The sequence below is a fragment of the Hoplias malabaricus genome, chromosome 3 (genome assembly GCF_029633855.1).
Source record: "Hoplias malabaricus isolate fHopMal1 chromosome 3, fHopMal1.hap1, whole genome shotgun sequence".
Lineage (NCBI taxonomy): Eukaryota > Metazoa > Chordata > Actinopteri > Characiformes > Erythrinidae > Hoplias > Hoplias malabaricus.
The window spans coordinates 45725136-45751383 of NC_089802.1; the positions used below are offsets into that span (position 1 = coordinate 45725136).

The 26248-nt window shown below is 39.4% G+C and overlaps 1 protein-coding gene across 3 annotated transcripts in view; it reads left to right on the forward strand.

Annotated features, from left to right (window-relative positions):
* LOC136690702 (potassium voltage-gated channel subfamily KQT member 2) overlaps positions 1–26248 on the forward strand; it is a 67886-nt gene that overhangs the window by 23327 nt on the left and 18311 nt on the right. For all 3 annotated transcript variants that reach the window (XM_066662667.1, XM_066662665.1, XM_066662666.1), the window contains exons 2-8: positions 12662–12752; positions 13379–13505; positions 13809–13984; positions 18645–18770; positions 20920–21030; positions 22155–22250; positions 25385–25479. In XM_066662667.1, coding sequence (XP_066518764.1) covers positions 12662–12752; positions 13379–13505; positions 13809–13984; positions 18645–18770; positions 20920–21030; positions 22155–22250; positions 25385–25479 — 822 coding nt within the window. The remainder of the gene's footprint in view (positions 1–12661; positions 12753–13378; positions 13506–13808; positions 13985–18644; positions 18771–20919; positions 21031–22154; positions 22251–25384; positions 25480–26248) is intronic.

Sequence of the window (26248 nt, forward strand, 5' to 3'; positions counted from 1 at the left end):
TTTGGAGGGAAACCAAGTAAACATGGACACAGGAATTATCAAAGTGAGTGGGGTTTAGCGGTTGGAAGAATGAGGACCCGAACACATGGCTCAGTAAACAAACAGATAATGAATCAGAGAATGAAAAAGATTCACCAAGTGTTTTCTGCACAAGGCTAGTTCACAACATCACTTTCGTTCTGTGCTGGCTCTGTTTGCTATGGAGAATGCAGTAGAGCTATACAGTGAGGGGCTGAGTAGATGAATGTTTTATTAGTTTCTAATTAGATGTAATGAGTAAAATCAGATGGAGAGAGGCCCAGATAAACCTCAGAACCTCAGGGCTTTGAGTCTGCCACTAGATTAAAAATGAGCAGAGAAGTGTTAAACAAATGTGACGGATGAGACAGAGAGAGAGAGAGAGAGAGAGAGAGAGAGAGAGAGAGAGAGAGAGAGAGAGAGAGAGAGAGAGAGAGAGAGAAGGAGAAAGGAAAGACAAAAAGAGAAAAATAGAGGGAAAAAGCATGGCACAAGATTGAAGAGAGAATTACAGAGAAGGAAAATCAGATGGAAATGAATGAGAGAGAGGGAGAGAGAGAAAGAGAGAGAGAGAGAGAGAGAGAGAGAGAGACAACAACATGAGAATAGAACAAGTCAAATCCTCTGAAATTGAATAAATAAAGATTAAAATAACAGCATGTTCAATGATCTGCAGCAAGATTGCTATCACACTGAGAAATCTGAGCATGTCAATCTCACCCAGTAAAAACTAAAGCCTGTATGGTTTCAACACTATTTCCTAGACTGAATACCTTCACTCCTGTACCCCTGCTTGGACCTTAAGGCTGATCCTGGTCTTCTGACTCTCCCCTGTTACAATGAGCCCCTATGGCTATAGAATCAATGGCTGAATCTGCACAGAGAGAGCGACAAAGGGAGAGAAGGAGCTTGTAATGATGACAAATGGCAACTAGAGAAAGAGAGAGAGAGAGAGAGAGAGAGAGAGAGAAGTGAGAAAGAGAGAGCCTGTGAGAATCACAAAAGGAAAGCGCAATAGAGAGAGAGAGAGAGAGAGGTTCACCATTTTGATCCCCGGCTGTTGGTGCTAGCCGCCATCAGAAGGCTGCAATTAGCAAGCGCTCGTCAAATACTACTGCAGAAGCTCATTAAATTAAAATGAGGCTTGTGAAAGCTCAACACACACACACACACACACACACATAGTTAGAAGATTCATGGTCACACTCTCATTTGTTAGGTTTAGGGCAAAAGCACACTTCACACAAACTCGAGGGAGTAAACTGAAAGCTACTTCACTGTTTCAAACTTTAGTCCTGAGAGAGAGAGAGAGAGTGTGTGTGTGTGTAAGGGTTGCTTCAAGGATGTTTCAGAGCTAAACTGATCAGATGAAAGTGTATACCTGCAGTAACTGGTAAAAATAGAGGACCCTTCAGGTGTGAAAATTACGGGAATTTGTCAAGCTCTTCCTTACCACGGAAATGTGACAAACAGCTTACAGAAGTATCTCCAAAACATTAAAATAATTCAAATGACCTCCCTGTTGCTACACTCATTACCCAGTATGCAGTGCAAAAGAACTACAACGTGCACCGTTACGCAGTAAATATTTTTTACCACATTAAACTCAAATTCATGAGTTCAAAAGCTGCCTTAAAATTTGAATTTAAATCCAGTTAGAAAGACTGTTTATTTCAGCTCATGTCTTTAAGTCAAGTTTGGCTTTGTATTACTTTCTGCAATTTTATTTGACTTTAAACTGCTTGTTTTCTTAACTCAGCCACATACACTGAACGTACACATGACACATTCCAACAGGTACTTAAATTAAAATAAGTATTGACATTACTTTTCAAAATATAATTATTGTGACGACCAAAGAAAACGTCTAGCGTCATAGTTTTAAGCTCATTTTTAAAACTCTGTAAAACTTAGCTGAAAGCTGCAGTATTTCACCCTGAGGGTAAGGCCTCTGACAAAACACAGTTCTCACTACAAATGAAGACCTCAGACACCAATAAACAACCTAAAAGCATCCCAAATATTACTGCCACCATCACAGCACACAACAATGAAAATAAATCCCCAAAATAAACCTTAAAATAGTCAAAAAGGTGGGCCCACAGTGCATGCTGGGAGATCTTCCTGAGCCTACCAAAGCCCCGCCCATAGCCATAACTCTCAGGTTCAAGTTCATTCCACTCCTTCAAATTTCTCCTTCAAAACTCCTAGAGGAATCACTGGCTTTTCAAAAGCCACAACAGCAGCAGCAGAAAAGTTAGGTGCTGTTTACTCATCATGTATTTGCGTGTTATTTTTGGTTTTTGGATTGAACATGGCTCTGTGCTTAGTTCTCACAGATCAGTTTTACTTGTTGCACGTTCAGCTTTCACTGGAACTTTTTGTTGGCCACTGACCAAATGAGCATATAAACCTCCGATAAAAAATTGTGAGTCCGATAAAAATAAATGTGAAAGCTGCTGTAATTTAAGAGATTTTACAAGCAGCGGTTTGTGCTGGATTTGAATGAGCGCTACGTTTCGTGGTGATTGACATGGCTCTGACAATTCAGCGCCCTGCAGGGTTTACACATCACCATTTAGTACCCACTGGAGCCCAGAGGGAGCTGGGACAGAAAACCTACGCGGTTCCAAGGACCAGGTACCAGATTTGCCCAGTGGAAAAGCAAAAGAGCCGTGGCAGGTCGAGTAAAGTCGCGTAGGTTCTATACAGTGGAAAAGCGCCATATGAGCGTAGAAACAAGAAGGCTGCTTTATTGTTCAGGCTGGTTTAGTCATCTATGGTCCGTTCTTGTTGCAGTTCTTCAGGAGCTCGATCTTTCACAGGCAGATTTCTAGGTCTGTGAAGGGAAGTTGGATGTAGTCCTGCCTGCAGTTGTCAACATAAGAGCACATGGTAGACCCTAAGGAGGAGGAGCTGGCCTACACTGATTGAAGCACAACTGTACGTGTAGATTTGTTGTAATCTTGTAAAATTTGTTGTAAGCTGGACTGTCTATTCAGCTAAAAATATCACCACTCCTAGAGTATGACAGGAGAGATCAATCACATCCCCACAACAGCCCTGCCCCATCGTTTTCTTAACAGCATTGCTGTCGTAGGTATTCCTGAGTGCTGTTCTTCTTTCAGTTATACCCTGGCCTCCTGGTTTGAGCTCTTAGGGGTTTGGACTGTAGCCACACATCTCCATAGTGCAGTGTGTACCAGCTCCTGGGGACGCACGGCCCTGCACACTTTCTGGTCCTAAAACCCTGACATGTCAGATGCAGGTCTTCAGCTCTTCACCACTGGACATAACTGAACTGAGGACTCACTCTCAGATTTGTTCCAGCCAAGAGTCACTGGGGAGGTGACTATGAGCTGCATCAATACATTTAATTGGAACCACCCCAGGCTTCAATAACCCCACAGAGACAGCACCCCTGGTGGAACCCCTTGGTAGCTGTGAGTGAGTGAGTGAGTGAGTGCAATGAACAAGTGTGAAGGTGTAAATGAGTGCAAATGAACGAATGAAGGAGTGCACCTGAACTTGAGAGATGTGTGATTACTTGATTTTTTGAGTGAGTGAAAGTGCTTACTCTTTCATTCGCCATAAATGCTACTGTCCATATCTCCATCTTCTTGACATTTTTCTTCCTCTGTCCATCTCACATCTTACTCTCCTGCTCTTTTTCTTCCCTTCTTCTTCTTCTTCTTCTTCTTCTTCTTCTTCTTCTTCTTCTTCTTCTTCTCTCTCTGTCTCTCTCTCTGTCTCTCTCTCTCTCTCTCTCTCTCTCTCTCTCTCTCTCTCTCTCTCTCTCTCTCTCTCTCTCTCTCTCTCTCTCTCTCTCTCTCTCTCTCTCTCTCTCTCTCTCTCTGGGCATTCGCTGAGTGGGTAGTGTTTTATTCCAGGCTGTCTGGCTGCATTAGTCTAAGCCTGAGGCCACTGGATGGAGAGAATACATTAAGGAGGGATAAAGAATGATGGAGGGTGGGAATTAGAAGAAGTGGGAAAATAGGTTGAGCGGCCGTGTCTGCCACACATCGATCAACAGAGACGACCTTCGACCGCTTCAATGTTGCTGGGTCTAATGAAAGCACCAAATATTATTGGCTCTCCTACAATATGTCGGGCTTTGGGTGATGAAATTATAAATGATGTCTTCTCTCTCGCAGCAGTGGCGCTGTTCCAGTGGGAATCGATGGATAATCAATGCCATGAACCCAAACCACCAGCAGAGACACCATTTCTCTGTGAGGAAAGCTACCCAGTTACAGAACGTTATCTGAGATACACTTGAGGACACGTGAGGACTGTTTTTGAGGGGAGAGGGTGAGGTGCCTTTGCAGAAACACTGTAGGTTGGAATCCCTTTTGAGATCAATCTAACGTATGCTGCTGTTTTAGTAGGATCTGAGAAAGCTGATGCTCTCAATCTGTGAAATGAAGAGCAGAAATAAGAGTGACCATTAGAGTGACCCTGAAGATTCTCACATTCTCACATTATATACACTGTATATTATATGACACGGCACCATCCTCCACCTGTCTAAACAACTTTGTCCGGAATGAGCAGTTTCAGTGCCTGTTCCTTTAAATGAGAATGAGCCACAGCTCAGTTCAGCGCGTGAGCCCAGGAGCAAGGAACGAGAAGCAGAAACAATTTTTTAGCCATTTTTGCATGGTTCTCTTTCTTGTCCGTTCTTGTTTTTGCTATATTTAATCAGTACTCTTTTTTTTTTCTCCATGCTTGTTTTTTTCCGTGTAACCTCATCTTTGAACTCTCACATAAGTGGATGTCCAGCACTATGACTAAAGAGACTCGGAAATTCTGAAATACCTGCCATCTATGTGCTTATGTGTGCATCTAAGCTCTCATTGTCATACACCTTCTGGATCTTCTCTGAGGTTAAAATGTATAGACTCTTTGTGCAAGATCCATATTAACTTGATTTATGGCGTTCTCATCCTTTTTAGAATTCTGTGGTCATAACTCATCCAGAGTTAATCAAGCAGAACAGACCAGGCTAGGTCTATTTGTCATTCTAAGTGGCTAAATTCTTCCTGTAGAGCACATTAGGTGTTATCTCTTGGAGAGCAACATTTCAGGCTTGATGACACAAATGAAGTACACTGATTGATAATCTGCCTTTTGCTGCATATTTCTATAAAAATGGCAATTCTACACCCACAAAATCTCTTCAGTGGTGGTCATCACATTCAGACTGCATGACTCTGGAGGTCTCTATCCTGTGTTCTGCTCACTTGACAAGTAGGCAAATTTGCATGAACTAATATTGAATCAGCATATGACCTAATGAGCATGTCTTCCCCCAGGCGCCTCTCTAACTCTGGTGGCAATAACACAGATGTCAAACCCTCCAGCTACTGCAACGTCCCTCAGTTTTAACCAGAGTGATCACTCTCAGCTTTGTGTATGTCAGTTATGGAAGTTAGTGACTTCCACTGGCAGGCTTCTGAGCCCTCTGCCATCAGAGTCCAGGAGAAAGACAGGCTGGTCCTCCTGTCCTGGACTCCTGGAGTATTGACCCCTGTCTCTTGTTCTGGATCGTTAGTCTATTATTAGAGGCTCTGGTGAGTCATCTAATCTACTGGGCATGATGGCTGTGTGCTGGGCCAATCTTAGAGGCATACACTTTCAGAAATTAGGTTCCAAAATGTGTGTAACCCCCACATCAGTGGGGTGATGGTCTTCTGTACATTTACTTAAACATATAATTAACATATCCATAATAGTGATTCCATGTACCCTGTCCTTAATTTTGGAAAAGTATATGATTAAATTAGAACATGTTGGTGGACACAAACTACTTCCTCACTACTAAATATTCCACAGTCAACTGTCAGTGGTATTGAAACACCTTTGAAGTGATTGGGAACAACAGCAACTCAGCCACAAAGTGGTAGACTATGTAAAATGACATAGTGGAATCAGTGGATGCTGCATTGTGCCAAGCGTAAAGTTTGGTGAAGTGAGGGATTGGTGTGGGGAGTTGGGTTCAGCCTGTTAATTCCAGTGAAAGGTAATTCTTAATGCTTCAGCATACCAAAAGATTTTGGACAGTATTATGCTTCCAACTTTGTGAGAACAGTTTGAGGGTGACCCCTTCCTGTTCCACCATTACTGTGCACCAGTGCACAAAGCAAGATCCAAAAAGACATGGATGAGACAGTTGTGGAAGAACTTGACCTCCACCTGATAGAACACATTTGGGATGAATTAGAATGGACAGCCAGGCCTTCTCGTCCAACATCAGTGTCTGACCTCACAAATGCACTTTATTTGTCCCTATTTTCATTATGAGTTCCATCAAGAAAAAATTGCTGCAAAAGTGTGTGCATCAATCTGTCCTTGGGAAAAATACTGTATAAAAAAGTATGTGAGTTTTAATTTAGACGATTTTAGCACAGTGATTTCAATGTAGTGATTGTGAACATGGTGAAATAATACTTAATTTGTCATTTTTGCGTTATTTTAAATAAACTGATTTGTTATATTTAATACTACACAACACTGACCATAAAATCACAGAAGGGATTTTAAGTGTTAATTACAATTATACGTTACACAATAACATTTTAAAACCTATTTGTGAACCCGTGTCTTCAGTTGTATTTGCCGTCTTAATCTGTGACAACGTGGAGTATACACCTTATGTGTGAGGATCATGGGAATTTCCCTTGTGTAAATGTGTAGTTGTTAATCTCCTGTCATTGCTTATTAAAGAGGAACCTGTGTTAGCATGGGGAAAGAATAGCAGAGAGGTTTGGATGAGAGTGGCATTATCGGGTCAGCCTTGAGGGTCTACAGGACTACAGCAGGTACTAGGTAGACTGTTTGAGTGTATGAATCAGTCGTAAATGCTGATGGAAAAGCAGTGGGTAAGAAGGCAGTGTTAAGGCAGTGTAAAAAAAGCAGCCATGTCAAAAGCTGCTTTCCTAAGTAGGCTATTCCTAAAATAAAGTTATTCAGACTAATCCAAAAAAGGAAAAGGTTAAGAACACTATCTCTGCATAATCATATATCTGGTGTGTGGGGGAATTCAGCACCTCAGAGAAGGTCTCTTATAACAAAAACATGCTTGAGAAAAAGTAGTATAAGTATTAAAACCTCATCTAAAGAATTATTTTGCAAGCATTCTATTCTGGGGCAATCACAAATAAGCATGTATAACTCAAATTACCTTTGATGCAAAGCACAATGGCTCTCACTTGAAGTTCCTTAATGTAAGTTAGTAAATATCTATGTCACTGAGGGAGTGATTATACAGTCAAGTTCTCTGAGTTACACTGACCATTGCACAAAGTACAGCAGCTGTCCACCAATGTCTTCTCAATGCTTCACTGCCTTCTATGGATGGTTTCTGTCTACATTTGTTAGCAGCCTGTGAGAAACAAGGAAAACAATATGTATCAGATACCAGAAATATAATTTGATGTGTATTTTGGTGTACGTTTGACAGGGGAAAGTGATATCGGAAATAATATGATCACAAATGGGAATGCATATATATGGCAGGGAAAACAAAATCCAGCCAACGTGCACCTAGATAAAACTGAATAAAAATGAAAGGTGTTGATACAAGGTGTATAAAGAGTAATTAATATGTTCAGCTACATGACATAGAAAAGCTATAACAATCAGTAAAGCTACAGCATCTGCTGGATTGTATGAGGCACACTCTATACTCTATGTGGGCATCTCTTTATCATTTTTGTTATTTAACATTTTCTACACATTTATCTTTACTCATTGTCAGGTAGAGGTGATGCAGGGATATTTAATGTACAGTTAGAGGGGATGGGTGAACCTGTGGGATTTTGGCTTGGTTTTGTTCTCTTATTCAGTCATAAATTATTCTTTAACTAAAGCCGTATTCACACTAGACAGACATGATGGAATACACTGGAAGACTGGCAATGCAAACCATTTTAATGCAATCATACACCCCACACACACACACACACACACACACACATATGGCCGCCTCATGTTTATGTACCATTTTAAAATCAGCTTGGACTGTGTTATACAAAATATCATGCTTACACATCTACGGTATTTCTGTAAAAGTCCTGCCCTGTTCAGGTCACCGCGGCCAAAGTGGTAGCGTTATTGGTCAAGTGCACAAATTCTCATATGCACTTGAATTCAGCACAAAGTTGAACTCGTGCAATGTATCTGCTTTAGAAAAATAACTTCATCATGACAAATTTCATTCAAAAGAACAGGAAGTCTAACCTGACCAAAGATAAACAAACATATCTACACAGTGTCAAAGAGGCAAAGCCCTTCTGGAACATTTTGTTAAAAATGAGTGTGTGTTCATGAATTGGTTACAAGCCAGTACCAGTGATTTGCACTTAAAAATGTGTTAGTTATTCTACCCAAGAGAATAATTAGAAACAAGAATACGATCGCCACTTGACATAAAAAAAATCATTTAAATACATTTCACACTCCTGAAAACATGGAGAAATGCCTTAAAAAACCAAGGTTTCATAAAGCAAAACACCTAGTCCTGCAACCCATCTTCTCGCTATTCCTCAGGTCCTGAAGTCCTAGCCCATATATCAACCTACCATTACTATCCCCTGAGTCCTAAGACCCAAATTTCTCCGCTAATATGTTTGCACTCCTGTGTGATTCTCTGTGTCTGTGTATGTTGTTTTCCTTTCATCTCATCTTCTACTAATTAGGTGTAATTAAACATACTATTTAAGCTGCAATTTCCTTCTAGATATTTGTTTAAAGAAGAGAGTGAACCTCTTCTGAGAATGTAAATAGGTGGAAATAGAAAACTCAAACATAACCTAATCACAAGACATTCCAAACTGCTTAAGTGTGAATGCATCCTCAGTTTGAGCAGGGTCCCACCTTCTTTCAGTTTTTGATTAACGCACATTATTCATACTGTCATACTGTCTCAAAATATTTACACAGTATATGGTATTACCGTGGGGGCTGCACTGTCAGTCTGTGCTGAGCTTCATATCTGTGAGCACAAAGTGCAGTGAAAGGTTTTCAGAGTGTTTGCACTGTGCAGTTCAGATCAGCACAGACTGACAATGCACACAGACATACATGTTGCCAATTGAAAAAAAAGGTTTCTGAGAGAGCAAATTTCAGCGACTGGTGCTGGAGGAACAGAAAGGTTAGATATACATGAAATAAGACAGGCTCTACACTGTTTAGAAGCATAACAGCTACTTTTGCTTTAGCACAGATTTTTTTCCAGTGAACCGAGGCTTAAATTAGAGGATAAAGCCTTACACATGTGAACGCAACGTCAATTGAAATGTCTTCGAAGTATTTTGTCTTGTTTTCAGCTTCCTTCCAATCTCATTTAACCCAAACTTAGAGCTAAACTCACAACAGCCTATGGCTCTTATAAATGTACCTAAATGTTCTGTTTGACCTTGTACCTAGTCAGACACAGAACAGAAATTTGACAAACCTCACAAGTCATAATTTTGAAATTCTGTCCACATTTTTAAGTACCGCAGTATACTGTGTTACCGTTATACTGTCCAACCCTATGTGTCTTCATTGTCCGAACAAAACTCCCCACAAAACAGGGATCTCCAGAATCTCTAACTCTTCAGAAGGATAATTTCAGTACATTTTATATATGTAAATGAAAGGACATGATTCTACATGCACCTTTCACACAATGCGAAGGACCTCTATGTGCAAATGAGATGCATGTTTTCTTTTGCTCAATGTGTTTTTCACCACTGGAATAGAGTCCATTTGAAATAATGGCTCAAGCCCTGTTTTAGTGCACTCTTCTCTTCCACTTCAATGAACAATTCATATTAATCATCCTCTGCCTCTTCATCGGTAGTTCATTTCTAACAGGGGGCCATGGTTATCTGGTTGGAGTAATATTTTCCACTCCGCAGGGACACTAATGTGTGTAAAAAGCAGCAAAACTGCTGTGACTGATTCAAATATTTCAGTGTATCACCCTGATAACATCCCTCTGTCATGCTGTTTACACTGCTGTGCTGAGAATTGACCACACATATAAAGTCTGAGCAGTTTTTATGCTTTTTTTATGCTCAATTTGGATGGAACTGATAAATGAATCAGTTTATCAGGTTTAGTCTTAGTATGCTCTTTTTAAATTTAGTTAAATGTAAAAATGACTAAATTGATAGCCTAGCACCAACAATTTAGATAAAAAGACTTTGAAAATAATCTTAAATTTGATATACACATATATACAAACAGACAAATATGTGTGGGGGTTGTATGTGAGAGTGTTTTAACTCCAACATTTACGCAGCTCCAACAATTTACACTTTACCAATCAGAGTCACATGTTCTCCGCGTGTCCTCCCACTGTCTAAAAGCACATGTTGGTTGGTGGATTGGCTGCTCAAACTGTCCAAAATTGTGAGTGTGTGAGTAAATGTGTAAGGGTGATGGACTGGCGCCCTGTGATTCTGGGTAGGCTTCAGACCCACCACGACCCTGAACCATAAGCAATTAGAGATGAATGAATAAATTTAGAGTCGCATCATGCAACGACTCATGAATCGAAACTGAAGGCAACTGCAAAGTCAGCAGACGTTTCAATGAGTTTAAATGTATATATATATTTTTTTTTTTACATCAGCAACCGTTTTCCCTGAAGCACACTGCGGCGTCAGGTTTAAACGACTTCCAATAATGCAAGTTAATCACAGAGACTCTTTAAAGTGCATGATAGGTCCAGTAAATGTTAAAATCAAAGAGTCAAATCTAATTGAAAGGTTTTTAGCCTATAGCCAAACTTTCAGACATTCCTTTTCCAAAGCAATATGGAACTAGCTAGCACACTGACATACACAGCACTTTCTCAACCTCATTAGTAAAGATCCCCTCCACTGAAAATCAAGTTTTTAACTGTCTGTGTGATGTTGTTTAGCCTAGAGGGTATATCAGATTAGTTACCTCTAAACCAGGGGTGGGGCAGCACAGGGGTGGCTGCAGGTAGTGTCCCAGTCACACAGCTCCAGGGACCTGGAGGTTGTGGGTTCAAAGTCCTGAAGTGTGCATTTCAATGACCTTTGATGATGTTGAAGGGTGAGCAAAATGGTTCAAGTGGTCTGAGTTGACAGTTCATCTGACTTTATTGACTTTCTAACGAGAACAGATTTTGTTTATCACTAGAGAGCCAGGGGTATTTAATATATCTAACAAATCTATGAATTAAATATAGTGCAGACTGACTTTTATATAGAAAAATAAGTATTTAAACATAGATGTCTAGCTTCCAAATGTTACACTGTTTCAAGTGTATTACTTCTGCTTAATAAAATGCAAAGGTGCTAGCTTTAAGACACATAAAAAGTCACATATAAAATGTAGTCATGATCACATGAGAATCGCTTGAATGTCATTTATTTCAACACTGTGATTCAGTTCTGTTTTTTGGTATTAACAGAAAATAACAGGTTTTCCATGATTATAAACTGTGTTTTTTATAGTTTATTTACTATTACTCTCTGGGAACCATTCAATAGAAAGGAATAAGATTATATGGTCATAAAGATGTTTGTTTGCCCCAAGCCACCATCCTCGCAGTTGAAACCCAAATTATGGTCACACTACATAAGACTTGCATAATACTGTATGTGATATGTGTTTATGTGTACCACTTTGCTGAGAACTGCTGGTATTTCAATACATTTTGTTCTGTTGCACTGGAATTCAGGTTATGTAATGAGCAAATCTGTCATTTAATTACCTGCATGCTGCAAGTTTGAAGATGTCTCATATTATGTAACCACATGACTGTACAGTATACAGCACTATTTATTCTCCTACACTTGAGACCCTTACAATCCACCCTGCAACATGCCCTCCAGGCAGAATTTGATCCCTATATCTCTGGCTATCTATGTCTGATTATATCAATATGGTGTGTATTGCATTCTCTTGTAGCCTGGTGCCAGATGAGCTGGAGATTTCGGACATTTCGGTCAATATGAGGGGTTGTTTTTAGCACTTTTCCTGGATGCTCAAACATCAGCAGTGGACTCTGGTGTGTTGGGGGAGGCTGATACCCAGCGGTGGCCTGGGCCACTTCAGCACTTTCTGCTGAATCGCACTGAATCAGTCGAGATACCTTGCAAACCACAGTAGGAAACTTGTCCTGTAAAAAAATCTCATTTAACACTATTACAGAGACATTTGAAGGGCAGGGTGATGGTATTACATTTAATTAGCCGTGTTTCTTGCCTGTCCTGTGTCTCTAATAGCCTGGTAAGGTTTACAAAGATTTTACGAGCTGTAATCTGATTTCACTACCTGAAGTCATGTTACCCGTCTTTATGAGTAAAGTTGAAGTGTTGTGGTTGAGGTGAATCGGAAATCATAATGCATCTTTCGTCTGTACAGCCATAACGGTGAGACACAGTCAGGCTGGTCTTTAGAGCTGAGTTGTATCACAATAACAGATGGAGGCTGGAAGAAGCATAGGTGAAACATCTTTTTAATGTCCCACTGGAGCACTGTGATGTAACAACTCTAAGATTCTTCCAGATATTTGTGATTAAATGCTTATATGCTGACTCTTAATATTAAAATGAAAGATGAAAAAGGTGAAAAAAGTTCAAGGATTTTAACATGAAAACTATTTTTTCTTTTTCAGTTTCTTGCTGGTCTTCTCCTGTCTGGTCCTTTCAGTCTTCTCCACCATCAAAGAGTATGAAAAAAGCTCAGAGGATGCTTTGTACATACTGGTATGTTCTTTTAATATGGTTTTACTCCATAATTAATCAAATTAAATTAACCTTTATTAGGTGGCATGGTGGGGCATCAGGTACACAGTACAACAGTCACACAGCTCCAGGAACCTGGAGGTTGTGGGTTCGAGTCCCGCTCTGGGTGACTGTCTGTGAGGAGTTTGGTGTGTTGTCTGCGTAGGTTTCCTCCCACGGTCCAAAAACATACGTTGGTAGGTGGACAGGTGGCTAAAAAGTGTCCATAGGCATGAGTGAATGTGTGTGTGTTGCCCTGTGAAGGACTGGCGCCCCCAGGGTGTGTTCCTGCCTTGCGCCAGTAATTCCGGGTGGGCTCCGGACCCACCGCGACCCTGAACTGGATAAGTGATTAAAGAAAATGAATGAATGAATCACTTTTACCTACTTGAATCTGAGGTATTTCATTATTTCTGTGTTGCAGCATAAAAATACAGTATATAACATATATGTTGAGGACTCTGGCTAAATGAAAAGTATAAACATTGTTGACTTTAAGTCATTTTTACCATTGACATCACAGGGATTCTGCATGGGGGTCACTATAGTTTAATGATGCACATGCAATAATTAATTCTATCAAAATTTGTGTGTGTGTGTCTTTGTAGGAAATTGTGACGATTGTGGTGTTTGGAGTTGAGTACATTGTAAGAATATGGTCAGCAGGATGTTGCTGTCGGTACAGAGGATGGAGAGGCAGACTGAAATTTGCTCGCAAACCTTTCTGTGTCATAGGTAAGAAATATAATTAAGAATAAACATTTTGTTTACCACTTCCCAAACATTTGTTTTTTATATTAATCCTTTACACTCTTCATAGTCCCATTAAATGTTTGTGTCTAAAGTGTTCTTTAACATATGTATAGATATGTACTGATGCTTCTGTCTCTGGCTTCAATCCTGTAGTTGTATAGTGTAGTCTAGAGGCACCCAGGCAGGCGGTAAAAGAAAATGACTCTCTCCAGTTCCAGAGTAAAGTTCTCACCCAATGTTCCTGAGTGTTCATATAATCATTTCTGGTTTTCCTTATGCCACCAGACATCATGGTGCTGATAGCCTCCATCTCGGTGTTGGCGGCTGGCACGCAGGGGAATGTCTTTGCCACCTCGGCAATCAGGAGTCTCCGGTTCCTGCAGATCCTTCGCATGATCCGTATGGACCGCAGAGGAGGAACCTGGAAACTTCTGGGTTCTGTTGTCTACGCCCACAGCAAGGTACCCAACATCATCGAACATCAGCCGTCATTCAAGGGGCGCATGTTGAGTGCTTCTGTCACCATAGAAACTGGAGCCTTTGTTGATAGATTCCAGGGAGCAGATGCTCATCCAAACTGGATGAGATGTGTTAAACAGCTCTTTCAGAGCTTGTTGTTTTACTACATGTTAATGTCAGTTTGAAATGCAGGCTTGTAATTACTGATTTTAGTTTGGGATTCTTAGGGTAACCTGTATTTGGAGGATAGCTTTATGATATATTAGATTTTCTGTTGGATATTTCTAGGTCGATGACATAAGATTTAATTCAACCTCACGAGGTTCCAACCACATATCATTTTCCCCTATATTTCAGTCACATCTTCAAGTAATTTAGAGCCCATTTTAAACACTTTCAAATGATTTGACTTGGAAGCACTATAAGATATACGATATGCAGATTTAAACAGAAGCTGTTGTAGCAGGGAGCCTCCTGTTGAAACTCATTTGTCAAGCCTGCCTTTTTTCCCTTGCGATGACAAAGTGGATCTTGATAGATCAGGCTGTCTTTTGGTGCAAGGTTACTGGCTCCTTCTTACCCAAGCATATCCCCTCTGAGTTGCAGTGTAGGAGCTGTGGAGTATGGAGTCGTTCACTTTCTAATTACATATCCTGGTAGAGTGTCAGATAGAATGGATTTAGGGTGCGACAAAGAACACTAGAGCCATGCTTGGTTGGCTTTCGATTGGATTCGGAAGACCACACCCTATTACTCAAGCTGCAGGAAGGTTAGAGGCAGAGGAATTTTAGAAATGTCTGAGTAGTAATTTCCCATCAGATGTGAGAAAGAATAAATCCTCTAGAATACTGCAACACTGCTTTTGCGGAACCGACATAAACGCAGGCCTCCTTCTTAGTGTCATGTTGAAGTAATATCTTCAAGTGGTATCGCATTAAGCTTAAGAAGCATGAAAGCATACCCCTGTCCTAGAGTGCTTCAGAACATTCCCTGGCAACTATCCGTCTTGGATGTGCATTAGTACTGCTTTTTTTCTAATGTGAATAGTAGGCCAAGTGCCAATGTAGTTGATGTATATCCCCCAGCCTCACTCCTGAGCTCTTAGGTCGCACATATTTAATCCTCAGTCCATAACGGTGCACAATTCGGGCCAAGCATTAACAAGCATCTTTATAAATGTGTGCATCTGCTGTTCAAGTCTGCATCAGTGTACCTAAGCCCCCCTTTCAGTCGCACCGAGAGCAACTCTATTTTTAGCTCAAGTCATTACAAGCCCAGTTCCGTCTGATCTGACTCCTCAGCACTTTGCCTGCTCTTTCAAAACCAGAGCCTGACGCAGAGGAGAATGCAGAGGCTGTTGTCTTGGTGATGCAACACTTTCTATCTATAACAGCTCATTCACTTTATAAATAACCAGGCCTTGGTAGACATGCTGGTATATAATGCTGGATTATGAATGAGTTGAGATCCATGTCCTAGCACCGTTTTCAGTAATGAGTTGTTTTGTTTTACCGTTACCGTAGTTGTATGTGAGGTATAAAATCATAAAAAGCATTGGGAAAATAGGTCAAATGTAATTTCATTGTGTTACCAGTAAGTGGTGGCACGCACACCTATCTTTACCAGCAGTGTTTTACTCTCAGCTTTACTCTCTCTCAGCTTTTGTTGTTTTATTTTTTTATATATGTAACATTACATAGTAAAACCTGTTTAAAGCCTGTTTTAGAAAAATAAATATTTCCATCCCCTATACAGTCATTTCTCCAATGTTGAATGAACGCCTACAGTGCCCATTTAGGGCCAGCTGGATATGAATGAACACTGTAGGAGCTGATTTAACACTAGGGAGCTTACTGTGAAGTCTTAATCTCATTTTAACTTTTAAGGGCTGTTTGCCCTTATCTCAAGTGAGTAATAATAGAGAACCATTAAATAAGACCAAGAGGCGGCACGGTGGCGCAGCAGGTAGTGTCGCAGTCACACAGCTCCAGGGGCCTGGAGGTTGTGGGTTCGATTCCCACTCCGGTTGACTGTCTGTGAGGAGCTGGTGTGTTCTCCCCGTGTCCGCGTGGGTTTCCTCCGGGTGCTCCGGTTTCCTCCCACAGTCCAAAAACACACGTTGGTAGGTGGATTGGCGACTCGACAGTGTCCGTAGGTGTGAGTGAATGTGTGTGTGTCTGTGTTGCCCTGTGAAGGACTGGCGTCCCCTCCAGGGTGTATTCCCGTCTTGCGCCCAATTATTCCAGGTAGGCTCTGGACCCCCTGCGACCCTAAAATTGGATAAGCGGTTACAGATAATGGATGGATAGATAAATAAGACCAGAAGTTAAATTAAGAGCTTTAGTTATTAGGGTTTGGAAGATGCCCAGTGACAACTTTCTGCTCACTCTGTCCCAATCTCTTACCACACCAAGCTGACCTGCGCAAGTTTAGACACGCTGCACTAACCTGTTGAAGTGTTACTGGAAAATTTACAAGTACCAACTGATTAATGGGGAAAGACCAGCTGTATGATATATATATATATATATATATATATATATATATATATATATATATATATATCATTACAGCTGGTCTATATATATGCACCTATATGCACCTATGTTGAAGCATGGATTTTGCAACACACTGTCAGAAGCCATCATTTTAGATTTTGTTTTAATGTATGCTGCATGGGTGAATGCATCATTAGGTAATGGTTTCCATTACTTATTTACTACCAGATTCTTTATTCCTGCGTAAAAAAAAAAAAAAAGAATGAATAAAACATGACATGTCTTGTTTTATTGACTACATTATTAGTTAAGGGTAAAGTTGTAATAGATGCTTTTTTTGGCTAAGCCATCACTTTAAGTGCTACATTAGTGAGTTAATACTTGTCCTCTTCTTTAAAAGCCTGACAGTGTGCTCTTGTCACTCACCCAGCTCAGAACATAGCTCCAGCTCGCAGGTGCTGAGATGAGTGCGGCTCCAGGCAAGGACTTCTCCAACATCCCGCCCACGTGCTGAATGCTTGGCAGCTATAGTGCTGCATTTTTTCAGTCTAAAATCTAAAACAGTGGCTGTGTGGGTCCTCGGTCTGTCTGCTGGAGGTGTGTGCTTCGCTGCCGTCCCTTCTCAGGAAGGTTGCGTGAGCAGTTTAAAAAGAAAAAAGAAAAGAAAACTCTTGCTGACGAACAGAAAACTTTTGAAGTAATTTTTCTTAGTTTGACTCGTTAAAGGGGCTTGTCAGAGTTGTGCTGTGCAGTGCGATCCTCCACCTCGGCGGGTGTTCTAATTAGTCTTTATACCGAATGTGGCTGATTTAAATGAATCTCATTAAAATAGAGGTTAGGTACCAGAGCCATTGACATCAAAAGGCATTTTGCTGCTTTGAATAGGCCATAGACTGTGAATAATATTGGTTACCTTTCACGAACTTGGATAGTCTGCATGCAGCTTGATATATTCATCATAAAAAATTCACCGTACCCATCGTTTTTTCTGTTATTAACATTTTAATATTTTGCCACTGACCTACAGGGCATGAATCAAAACAAAATATGGTGACAGTATTATGAGAAAAAGCAGTGTAATTGCCTATTCAGCTTCTTTTTAGAAATTATTATTCTTTTCTCAAATTTATCTACCATCTAGGACTTCGCTCTGCTTTCAGAAACACATCAGTCTTGAAGAATAAAGTCACCATATGTTACCTCTAATATATATGGAGTCTGTCGATGCTTTTTTTCAAGCTAGTGGCCTTGCTGCATAATTGAGCACCTCAATTTACCGTGCAGACCTCCAGCTGACTGCTGCTTCCTAGCAGTGGAGGGAGAAAAGGCTCTGCAGTTCTCCAGAGAGAGAGAGTATGTTAGATTGTGTCTCTACATTGCAGAGCAAGACACATTTCTTTATGTTAGCCATCTTTGGGTTTTACAGATGTTTTATTCTCATAATTAGCCCATTACTGCAAATTCAAAATGGCTTCCTGCCAAATTGTAGCCAGAGGCTAAGGCTGTCTTTGAACATGTGGCTGTCTGTGTGCTGTTTTGTGCCAGACTCTCTTTTAGCCATTGCTATCACCTCAGGCTGTCTTTCTGAGACGCTTGTGTGGGGAATTAGGTTACAAAACTGCATTTGGGAACATTAACTATGGGAGAAGCTTTGGACTCAAAGCTGAATTTAGTGTAGTGCATTAATAATGCAATACAAGATGAATCAGAAGCTAATTAGCCAATAATAAGAGTCTGATCTGATCATACGTCGAGGTTAGTGCTGGTTTGTGGCTTGAGGTTTTATCTCACTGTTTTGTTGTTGTTGTTCTGTAAATGAAAACACCAAGATATTTTAGTTGTTTAACAAACGTTGGCTAATTTGGGCTTATGTAACTGAACAATAACAATATATTGTCTTATTTTGATTTTAAATTACAGTCACTAATGGGTACCCAGACAGGAGCTTTCATGCAATAGAAAATATGGGAATTTTTTTTTTTGTTACAACATTGCGAGAAAGCTGGGCCAGTGTTATTATCTGTTATTATTCTCGGTTCCTATATCCATCAGTGCATTCATTTGTGTGTGTTTCTTTGCATGTATTTCTTAAAGGTTTGCTGTCATGTCGTTTGATGGTGTGTTTGATTGTGTGTGTGTGTTTGTGTGTGTTTGCCCTTGGCAGGAACTGATCACAGCTTGGTACATTGGCTTCCTGTGTCTGATCCTGGCTTCTTTCCTTGTTTATCTGGCTGAGAAGGAAGACAACGAGATGTTTGCAACCTATGCTGATGCTCTGTGGTGGGGCCTGGTAAGTGTCATCACTGCTTATGAAGAGCTCTGTTGGCTTCTTTTTTAGATTTCCTCCAGGTGCTCCGGGTTCCTCCCAAAAACACACACTGGTAGGTGGTAGGTGGATTGGCGACTCAAGTGTCCATAGGTGCGAGTGTGTGAGTGAATGTTTCAGTGTGTGTCTCCCTGCGAAGGACAAGTGGTAACAGATAATGAATAATTTATTAAATTCATTACAGTTTATTCACCAGTAGAGCAGCCTATGCTTTCCCAGTTTCAAAACAGTCGTTTTATACAGCATTTGTTCTGCGTTGTTTGATTGCTAGATTTTAACTAAAGTTATTACAGTTTTAAAGCTGTGTTGATGGGCAGAATGTCTTGGAACAGCTTCTGCAGTCAGGTGTTATAATTTGGAGTTGAATTAGCAAGAAAGCCTTAGTTGGACATGAGCTGCCAGAGAGATTCACTGACAAGATTGCAGTCCTTGGAGACTGCTAGAGTTGCCAAAAACAGTTGGCATATTTGCTGTGGAAATGAATTCCAAGACATGAGTGAAACTTCAGAGATGGAACAGTGATAAAAAAAATGTAAAATGTTTACAGGGGTTCAAACTGAAAACTTCAAATAAAATAGTTTTAACTCTACTGCGTTATGTATGTGATTTGAGACATTCTTGAGCAGGGCCACAAGTAAGTAAGAAAATATTTTTTATATAGCACATTTAAAAGCAACCAAAGTTGCATCAAAGTGCTTTACATGGCCAAGAATACAGTTAACAACAGACAAAGGCTCATGTGAAAAATATTAAGAAAGCGTTGCTTTAAACACCATAATCAGCCATTTGCAAAAGCCAAAGGATATAGATGCATTTTAGTTTGGACTTAAACGCCAATGGAGATGGAGCATGATGGATGTCAATAGGGAGTTTTTTCCAGAGCCTTGGAGCAGCCACTGAGAATGCTTGGTCACCCTTTAGAATTTTCTTTTCCCGGGGATCCATCAAGAGAAGCTGGTAAGCATCGTATATATATGTGAAATGTTTCAGCTATATAATCAGGAGCCATCCCAGGTACAGCCTTAAAAACCCACAGTAAGACGTTAATTTGGATTCTGAATTTATTTGGGAGACAATGGAGAAATGTGAGTATTGGTGTAATATGATCATACTTTTTTAAAACCAGTGAGAAGAAGCTGCAGTGTATTCTGTATAAGTTTAATTCACATGAAATCTGACAATAAGGATTATAACTCGATATATAATTTGATACAAACATAGCATCATGGTGATTCTACAGGGAGTGTTGTTGTCACACAGCTTCAGGGTCCTGTCTGTGAGGAGTGTTGTGTGTTCTCCCCAGTGTCTGTGTGGGTTTCTTCTGGGTTCTCCAGTTTCCTCCCACTGTCCAAAAACACAAGTTGATAAGTGTGAATTGAAACAGTGTCCACAGGGGTGAGTGAATGGGTGAGTGTATAATACCCTGTGATCATGAGATGACAGGGTGAACCCACTGACCCACTGTGAACTGGAAGCAGTTATAGAAAATGAATGAATGAATATGATACAAAATTTAGCAAAGTCCAGCATATTTTAAACAACAGGAGAAAGATAATGACAGATAATGCCAATCTGCTTGAGTCCAGACTCGTCTTATTTCTCTGAGACTTAATTTTGTGTTGAGTTGGGTTCCTAGTTTTCATTCAAAGCCAATAGACCTAGTTAATTGAATAAAGTAGGAGTTTAAATGAAAAAGATGTAGGCTAATTGTTCCATTTCATTAAATTAGCATGGACCTATCTGAGTTGATGCTGCCCAGAACAAGGAGAGATCACATCTGTGCCCATTCAGTTCTATATAATTAATGCTTATTTAAAACCTGCTTAGGTTTCCTTTTCAAATGATTTTGTACTTTTTTCTGCTCTTATTCCCTGTAAATATGCCATCTAATTAAAGTTGATTAATACCTGTATGTGGAACGTTAGGTTTCCTTATTTGAGCTTGTCTGATAACAATTTTTCTATTTTTTATAAAGTATTTATAGGTTCTGCACTGCCTTTTTTTTATTCTGCTATTGTGAGTTGCACAAAATATTTTTTTCGCTGTGTAAATGACATAATGTTTGACCACCTCCCTTGATGCCTCATAAATCTCATTTTAATCTCTACCCTAGATCACTCTGACGACTATAGGATATGGCGATAAGTATCCAATAACGTGGAATGGGCGTCTTCTGGCAGCGACCTTCACCCTTATAGGAGTGTCATTCTTTGCTTTGCCTGCTGTAAGTCTGCAGAGATTCAGGGAGAAGAAAGTGTGGATAAACATTGAAACACAGACTCTATTCATTTCAGCAACACTAATTAATCAAATAAACGCAGTGGTTTGGGAAATAAGTTTAAAGGGAATGGAACAACTGCATTAGTGAGAGTGTAAATATATGCTCAGACTTGATTTGTGTGGATTGTCTCATGTTTTACCATGTTGACCATGTTTTATTGAGGAATCTAAAAAGAAAACGATGCAATGTAGATTACCTTTTGTTTATTAAACTTTGAAGGAGTATAGGAGAATAAACAGCTGAAAGAGACTGGTGATTTTGCAGAATGCCCCACAGAAAAATGGTATCCCTCTTCATTTTCTGCAGGGGTGGGGGTTGTCTTTGAGGGTGGGTCTAATTTTTAGCTGGTGGAGAGAAGGCTGGTTGTAAGAGAACTGGGCTTGTAACAGGAAAGCTGCTGGTTTGATCTCCAGAGCCGGGAGGTCATAACTGAAGTTCCCTTGAGCAAGGCACCTAACCCCCAACTGCTCCCTGGGCACTGTGACTAGGGCAGCCCACCACTCTGCGCATGTGTGCTCACTGCCCCCTAGTGTTCTCTAGTGTATGTGTAAATGTGTGTTTCACTGCAGGGATTGGGTTAAATGCAGAAAACAAATTCTGGTTTATTCATTGCCAATAAAGTGATTCTAATTCTAATGAAAATAGAGCCAACATTACAGTTATATTGTAATCTAATCATCATCTTTACAGTCGATAAATGATGGTTTCCATTTTGTTCTCAATAAATATGTTATCACCTTTTTCACAATTTGATTGAGCCATTGAGTATTGAGCTAGACTAGTTATTATCAAGAGCTGGGGTAGTGGTCAGGATTGGTTGATACCAAACAGATTCCAAGTGACTACATGATATTTTTAAAACAATGCATGCTGAGTATTTTAATGAGTGAATGTTGAAGAAGAGATCATGAAAATGATACATTGTAACACTAATACCAGTTAATATTTATGTCACATCAAATATGCTAATACTTTAAGGCAATATAGAAATGGCTTTATTTACAAGTATTATCAAAATATAATGGTTTGTATAAATCACATCTCATACTTTACTGTTTGATTCTTAGGGAATCTTGGGCTCTGGATTTGCCTTGAAAGTCCAGGAGCAGCATCGGCAGAAACATTTTGAGAAACGACGGAACCCAGCCGCCGGGCTAATCCAGGTGAAGCACACTTTTTGTCATTATATCCCCAGCATGCATTGTACCATCAGTTCCACTTAATTACATTCTCTTTAAAGAGAGCTAATTAAAGTCTATTAGTGACGCAGTGTTTCATTCTGCTTGACTAGATTGGAAGCAGAAAGCTCTGGTAAGGCATTTGAAAGGCAGTCATCACATTAACTCTCTATTAGAAACTGACAGCAATAACCTAATGTATAAGTTAATTTGGTGACTAAAAATCTACTCAGAAAATCATATTCTGTAAATTATAATGGTTTAAACATGAGCTGTTTTGGAAACAATTAGAAACTACACATCAGCTGTTTCAAGCCATCAGTACTCAGGGGAAAATGATTAACTCTTCTCTTTAAAGTTTCTGCACTTAAAGAAATCAAAGTGAATAACTTTGTTATTAAATCTGTTTGGTTAATTGTAGTTAATTACTTGCTAATTAAAAGCTTTGTGTTTTGTCATTTTATAAAAAGCTTTATTGATTGACTTCGGGCTTAGGGGACTTAAGTGACATTCTGTGAGTGAACAACAAGCTCTCTATAAATTACAGTAAATAAGAGCCTCTGTTAAATGCCATGAAATGTAAACTGGCCTTTACTGAATGTGAACTGTGATTTTATTGTCATTGCACAGCAATACAGTGAAATTCAAAACTCCTCAAATTACGTGCCCATGGCGGTAAAAAACACACACATACACACACTCACACACTAGAGGCATTGATTACATATCTAGAACAGCGGGCAGCAATCTTTTTTTGTAGGCAAGAAAAGTATGTAAGTAAGAAAAGTTTTTCTTTAAGCATTTTTCTAAGACAAGGCTACAAAGTGCTAATCAGTACAGTTATTAAAGGCTACATATTTTCCACAAGTTAACATAGTTCTCACAGTTAATGAAATAGCTTTTACATGCTAGATTCCACAAGCATCAAACAACTCAGCAGTTCCTGTTCGGAAGGACCAGTTTCAGTGCCTGTTACTTTAAATGAGAATGAGCCACAGCTCAGTTCAGTGTTAGAGCCCAGGAGAAAGCAGCAATGAGCAGAAGCTCTGGTTTTTAGCCGTTTTTCTGTATTCTCATTTTTTACTTACTCAGTACACACATTTCTCTGTACTCATTGTGTTAGTTTTGCTCAGTGTAAAGTTGTATTTGTACTCTCACATAAACACTGGTCTAGCGCTGTGACTGGAGAGACCATTCTGAAGTTAGAAAACAGACTTGGTTGTTTTATTTCACATTTATTTCAGTTTGTGAGTTGCTCCAAATCCATGAATTAATGTGCTAATGCACTGAAAACAATATGTCCCCTTTAAAACCAAAGATAAAATAAAACACATTGAACAGAAATAATAAATAGTTAAATTGCTAAATCATATCTTAGTATCTGAATTTTTGGCAGTTTCTTCAATTCTAATTTCTATTTATAATCTCTATTTATAATTCTCTGACAGAACTACAAATCACTTTAATAAATTGGATAAAATTATTTGCTAAATATGGCAAATGTAACCATAAACTGTTTTTATTTCTTTACCAATGGTTGCTAGAAGAATCCTGCAGTGAAACAAGGCTCTGAGTCATAAGACTTAACAGACATAAAGACTTAAAAGACTTGACATAAGACAGAGTCATAATTCTAAAGGAGGGTGGGAAGGCAAGGCCCAGGATAAACATTCATGGCGTCAGTCATCACAGTATATCACATTACCAATATTTGACCTGAGGCTAACACTAGCAAAACACATAAATGTGTGCTAACTATATGGTAGTAAGGAGCTTGTGGTTGGAAGCCGGAGTGCTCTGGGCCATGTGAGTGAGTAAGTCTGAAGTGAATAAATTAGGTTTCTGCTGATAAGGAGATTAAAAAAGGAAAGTAAGAAAACACCTTGTTCTGAGCTGAGGTAGGTGATTAGATAAGGGGATATTAAGAGTAATCATACACCATTCACACAAGAGCTGTTAAAGTAATGTGAATAGATAAGGAGAGAGGATGCTAAATTGTATATTGTACATATCATACATTGTTCTTGCATCTTATTTTGGTTTTCTGCCTTTGCAGTTTCTTTGGATAGGCTCCAGATCCCCACATTAATGCACTGAAAATGTACATATACAGAATATAGAGTACTGTAAAGTTTTAGGCACCTGAGATTAAAAAACTTTTTATCTGGGCAGAAAGACCCCGCCCCCACTCTTAAACACACACACGAAAATGTACTAGTTACCATATAACAGTGAGTAGTGATATTCTGTATGTAAATGTGTTGGTTTAGCCCTTTCCAAATCTCTCCTAGTGGCAGTCCAATATTATTTGAGGTTATCATCCAATGCCTAATTTTACCTTTTCCAATTCATTTCTCAAAACTCACTTTATAGATCTGCTTTTAACCTATGAGTTAATATTGTCAAATTTGAAAGGCCAGCTTCTGAGATCAATGAAAATATCTCAACACAAACTTTTTTTTACTGCATTAATGTTTTTGTATTTGTAAACAAGTGTCATTCTTGTTGATAAACTTTATTTAAAATGATAATAATCTTAGATGCCTAAGTTCTAAGATTTGCTTTCAAATATGGCCTCAAATTTCCCAGTGTTGACCAATCACATTAATGATTTATTGACAAAAAAAGCTAAAGAAATGATATGTGAGCACTCCTTCATATATACATATGAATTCTCTGTAGATGGTGGTTGGAACCCCAGGTTTGAGCCATGGGCGACATGACGAATGGAATACAGGGAACTATTTTTAGAAGGTCCTCTGCAATGCTGCAGAAGTGCAGGTCACAATAAAGCAGTGTTTAATAGAAGCGGTTGTGGGGTTTCCCCAGGAGAAAGGGCATACTGTATACTGTAGTAGTTTTTAATTGATGCTTCCTAAGTTTCTCTCCAGGGAGTTCAGGGTTCATCAGTCATCCACTGAGCTGTGTAGGCTGCATGTGAAAGGTGCAGTAATGTAATTTAAGATTTCACCACACCAACTAATTCCTTTAGGTACATGTAACACAGAGAGTTGGAGACAAGGACACCCTCCAAGGACGCCCTGTGGCTGTATCTTAATTACCACAAAGAGCTCAGTGCATGTATTAGTTATGTGTTTCTATCTGATCTGATCCTTCAGGCGGCCTGGAGGGTTTACGCTACCAATCTCTCTCGCACCGACCTGCAGTCTACCTGGGATTACTATGAGAGAACTGTATCAGTCCCTATGTACAGGTATCAACTTCTTTCTTTTTCCAATTTCCCTGCATTGCGCCCCCCCCCCTCCAACCCTGCTATATATATATATATAAATATATATACACCCTTGTCTTCCCCCACTCCTCTCTCTATTTCTCTCTCTAGCTGTCTCTATCTCCCTATATTTCTCCTGGGTGTCAGATGGGACAGATGCAGTGGTTACATTGATCCACGTTTTTATTTATATTTTTATTTTTTTATTATTATTATTTATTTATTTATTTATTTTGAGAGAGAGAGAGAGAGAGAGTGGGGCTATGAAGGGTAATAGTTCAAAGCAGTAGTTCCAGCACAGAAGACTAGCAATACTTTTGTTGGGTTTTTCTTTTTTAATAAACTATGATTTGTATTATTGTATGTGTTAAAAATATATATGAAATGAATTTAAGGGTTTGAATAATACATTTTTTGTCTTGCCAAAACAAAACCCTGAAATTGCCTTCTTTATGGTGGTTTTGATTAAGTTTCTCAGAAACATGCATGTCATTTGGAAACCTATTAATAATAATGATCCCCCATCTTATGGGTCCTGAATAGAACAGTATTTTTTTTACTAGTAATTATCATTACATAATCAGAATTATTCATTTGAACACGTCCACTTCCTTTGTTTACTGTTACTTGCACTTATGCCAGAATATTAACTTCTGCATCATGAAGAAACATCTGGAAGCTTATGGGAATTTTTTGTTCAGTACTGTGCTAGCTTTTAGGTGTGCTAATTATCATATTGCTCAGTCTGATT